We start from the raw sequence: 4,524 nt of genomic DNA, 5'->3' as shown, positions 1-4,524 counted from the left end.
TACATTTTAAAAAAGATTTTGTTTTGTATTGAAAAATCAACTTTTAAATCGAAAAATAAAAAAAAATTATTGTTTAATGTTATATTTAAGTAAAAAAATTTAAATGTAAAAATTACTTCCACCAATAATACTAAATGATATCATGAAGTGGAAGCAGTCGTTTATTTTGTTTAAAAAAGTAGCACAAATTTCAACAAACGCATCACATTAATGGCTTGTGTGTGTAATTTATCCCAACATGAAACAACCTTTTTTTCTCTGCGTCCCACCACGGTCCCCTTTGCTTAATATTATAATTAAACATCAAATACCCACCGTTTTCCTTTCCTCTCATTCTCCTTTTCCTTCCCTTTCTTCATCTTTCAGCTCTCTTGCTTCAGTGTTTTTGTGCAGTGATGATCAGCCAAACAAAGAAAAATGGTGACTGTGTTTGGTCATTCACCAGCTGACCAAAACTAGCCATCTACTTGCACATGGTATCACACTTTCTGCCTTTCTTTCCTCTTTTCTGCTGTTTTGAATCTTATATGTCACTAATTATGATGCTTAGAATTGTGGAGGAACCAATTTCAACGTTACTAATTATCAATGGTGAAAAAAAAATCGGAAACAGTAGTGTTTGAATTTGTCTTTTTTATTATGTTTGATTTAAGTTTGGATATTTAATATTTGTATTAAGAAGGTTCGATTTCAGATTAAGAAGTAAATAAATTAAAAGTATTTGAATCGAATTATATATTTTTATTAATTTATATATTTTTTAAGTTTTTGTAAAATAAAAATAATTATTTTATATTTAAATTTATTTAAATATATTAACAAATTATTTTGCAATTATATAAAAAAATTAATTTTGAAAATGCGATGAACTAAACTAAACCTTAGATTCCGATCAATTTTTAAAATTTTATACTATTATATATTAACCAAAATAATCAAACCAAAATGAATGGAACCAAATCATCTCTAACCATAGCTAGTCTCTTGTATTTGTGGAAGTGTATTATAACCTAATGTGATTTTTTGCATGCAACTCAGTAGTCATGATTCACTTGTTTTGATCTATCAACTCTGATTTCTGGCCCTGCACCAATCAGCTACTCGGTTTCATATATAAAATTCTCTGTCTAAATTATGGTCACTTTTTTTTTCTTAGTTCTTAGTATCTATAACCTATGCAAATATCAGCATCTACCCACTTCTTGGTTTTGAGTTTTGGATGGTAAAATCGGTTGTGGCCTTCGGCTGATCTTTAATTTCCACATACACTTCATTCATGCTTTGTTAGCAATCTCTACTTTCTTGGAGTATTGACCACGAAGGGCTTCTTTGGATCCATTGTTAAATTAATTTTGATGAGACTGAAAATAATAATGTTAGTGAAATTAGGTAATAAATGATAAAATTTAAATAAATATTGAGAATATATATTTGGATGCAAACATAATAGTATTTGTGATATTTTTCATTTTTTACACTAAGACAATCAACAATATTAGGGCAGTCGACTGTCTTAGGTAGTCGATTGCCCTAGAGTTCAGTTATCACTGAATTGAACTCTTTCCCTTTGAGTTACAAATTGCAGGATGATCCAAGATCATTGTACCGTTGGGTGCTACCCAAATGCACTACACGATGCAATTAATAACCCGAAAGTCTTCTTAGCTCTCTTTTATTTCATTTGTTTCTCTCTTTTCATCCTCTTATAATAAAAGATTGTTTTGCTATAGTTTATTGTTCTTAACACTTTGTTACACAAATTTAAATTTGAATTCCTTGAATGCTTTATATGCTGTTTTAAACTCCTTTAAGCACTCAAAATAATGAAAAATTTTTTAATTCTATAGCAAACAATTGAAGTTTAGCTTGATTGGCCAATGACATGTGCCTTCTTTCACCCTTCTTACAACTCTGCTTATGGTCCCTGCTTTTTTGGCCATTCTTATGGTCCCTGATTATGAAACCCTTTTTATTTAGTTTAATTAGATTTTCAGAGATTTCTGTCTTTCCATCCCTACTTTTTTCCCTTTTCCAATATTGTGTCCTGTTTGAGTCAACAATTAATCTATGTTATGTGTGTTTTATGTCAAATACACGTAAAATATAAAAATTTTCATATTATAATTTATGTCTACATATTAAACACGTAATATATATTTTTTTTGTTTTAATCAAATTTATATATGGTTTTTATTAAAAATTTTAACCATATTTTTTTATTAATTTTTTCTTGTACTTTTGTGTCGTTTCACTATGTCTTTTTTTTTTTTTTTACTAATGCTCCTCACTAGAATTTTGTATTCATGTATGTTTGCTACAAAACATTATCCTTTACCGCATCTGGATTTTTTTTTCCTTAAAGAATAAAAGATAAAGGCTAAAATTGCCATTTGCTGAGGTACTTGCAAGCGATGTATCCTTGCAAAGAACACAGTTCCAAATTGAATGGGGCAGTAGAATAACATTAGCAAAGAACATAACAATGGAATTAGGGCTTTGTTTTTGAATCATGTTTTACCTCACTTTTTGAACCAATTTTAGCAAATTAGATTATGCTAAAATTGACATTTGAATCTTATTCGTTGAACAAGGAGTTATGCACGAACCAACTGAGCCAAATGTTTGGATGCAAGAGCCGTTTCTCTTTGTTAGCAATTTACTTGAAAATCTAATAGAAAGGGAGGGAATGATGTTCTATGTTCTTACTTTGATATTGTTTCAATTTGTTGAAGCTAGCTGAACTGCCATATTGTCCACAATCATAAAGTGCTGAAAGGTTCATAAACAGCCGAACGAAAAGTCAAACATAAGGTAGTAGAAAAACCTTTTCTCTAAACTGTTATATATGATTAGTAATATATAAATTTCCTAATAACTAAAATTTACTCTTTTGTGTGTTCGTGTTGCATAAAATATTAACAATTTGTATATTTGTATCATGTTTTATACGAAATTGTATGTCACTATTGTGTAACACGTAAAACATAAATTACATTCTGTTTTTGTTCAAATTTTAACGGTGTCACTTTCATTATTTTGTAGTGTTTTCCTGTTGTGTTACCGGACTGTGTTTTAAACATATTCACTTTGATCTCATGCCTTTCAATCATTAAACAATATACACAGCTACATATACCGGTGGTTGCATTCCAAATGAATTTAATTTTTGTTTAAACTTTTTTGCTTGCTTATACATTGCTTTGTCCATCCACTGATTGAAGTTTAAGACATCAAATATTCCCCATCTCTCAGAAAATATGCAGGTGAAGACCATCCGGATTCTGAACAATGTAGTGTAGATTAGCTTTTACTCCGAATACAACCATGAAACCAGTTATTGACCTTGAAGTTGAGGCCTCAGAAAACGAGTCTGATGTTAGCAGCCAAGTAGATTCAAACTTGTCGATCCAAGAAACACCTGCTGTTGCTCCATCTATTGGCAGCCATGGTCACCGTTCGGATTCACAGCCAGTTTCACTTGGTTTAACTCTATGCTTTAATATCGGTGAGTCAGGCACAAGTGAGAGTAGCAATGACCCGATATTGCACACTACAGCGTCACCCAGCCCTCGAGTTTTTTCCTGCAACTACTGCAAGCGCAAGTTCTATAGCTCGCAGGCACTTGGTGGCCACCAGAATGCACATAAAAGAGAAAGAACATTGGCAAAACGGGCAATGCGAATGGGAATATCTCTGCCTCTGCATGGAAAGACGTTCAGGTCTTTGGGGATCAAAGCACACTGTTCAGTACACCAGAGCTTTGCACCAGAAGCAAGACCACCAGATTCAATCAATGCAAGATTTGAACATGGCTATCTTGGTTGGCCAATATTCATGGAAGGTGATGAGGGAGAGCTGTTGTGGCCTGGTAGCTTCCGTCGGATAGCTGAGGCAGGTAACACTGATCATCCAGGTTTTCTACTGCCTGGAAGTTCGAATATTAATTTTGTGGAGATTACTCAACCAGTGAACTTGGAATCTTCAGCACCAGACCTCACTCTGAAACTTTGAGGCTTTGCCTTTCGAAAAACATGTTTCTGTGCCAACAATTGCGTGATCTATCTGTTGGTAGAGTAATAGACTTTTAGTTTCACTAATTAGAATTTAAATCCTGACTGGTTCAAATATAAAAAAAACAAGTTTATGTACAGCAAGACGTGCACAAACTATGCTTAGCCAGCTAGTTTTTTTTCCTCTTTTCTTTATCATTGTATGCTTGCCAGTGTATCAGAGCTTCTCGAGGATTATTTTGGAGCTCCTGTGCTTATTGTCGTTTTCTGAAGTTTCTAGTGCTGATTGATTGAACATTTGATCATATTATCATTCTATCTTTACAAAAAGTGAGATCAAACTGATCTGTTTTGAAGTTTGAACCTTCTTGTTAAGGTCAAGCTCGTTAGGATTAAAGTACTACTCCTAATCTCCCAAAAACTATTATAAAATAAGTCCGAAGAAAAAAATAAAACACATGGATCACAAAGATTTATAACATTTTATTCTTAATGTGAATTATTTTCACTTGCA

General features: G+C 32.3%; 1 protein-coding gene across 2 annotated transcripts; it reads left to right on the top strand.

Annotated features, from left to right (window-relative positions):
* The first annotated feature begins 247 nt into the window (after positions 1-247).
* On the top strand, positions 248-4,307 carry LOC111288115 (zinc finger protein 4-like). 2 transcript variants are annotated; one of them, XM_089760304.1, is made up of 3 exons: positions 249-476; positions 2,733-2,811; positions 3,253-4,307. In XM_089760304.1, the coding sequence occupies exon 3, from the start codon at positions 3,325-3,327 to the stop codon at positions 4,009-4,011; it is 687 nt and encodes a 228-aa protein (XP_089616430.1). In that variant the 5' UTR covers positions 249-476; positions 2,733-2,811; positions 3,253-3,324; the 3' UTR covers positions 4,012-4,307. The 2 variants fall into 2 exon arrangements, with proteins under 2 accessions (XP_022734615.2, XP_089616430.1); XM_022878880.2 differs by lacking the exon at positions 2,733-2,811 and having other exon boundaries at positions 248-476.
* Positions 4,308-4,524: the final 217 nt, after the last annotated feature.

Source organism: Durio zibethinus, chromosome 4 (assembly GCF_047325235.1).
Source record: "Durio zibethinus cultivar Kanyao isolate XHJ-2024 chromosome 4, ASM4732523v1, whole genome shotgun sequence".
Classification (NCBI taxonomy): domain Eukaryota; kingdom Viridiplantae; phylum Streptophyta; class Magnoliopsida; order Malvales; family Malvaceae; genus Durio; species Durio zibethinus.
Note: the sequence above shows the minus strand (reverse complement) of the source record. Positions and strands in the feature narration are given on the sequence as shown.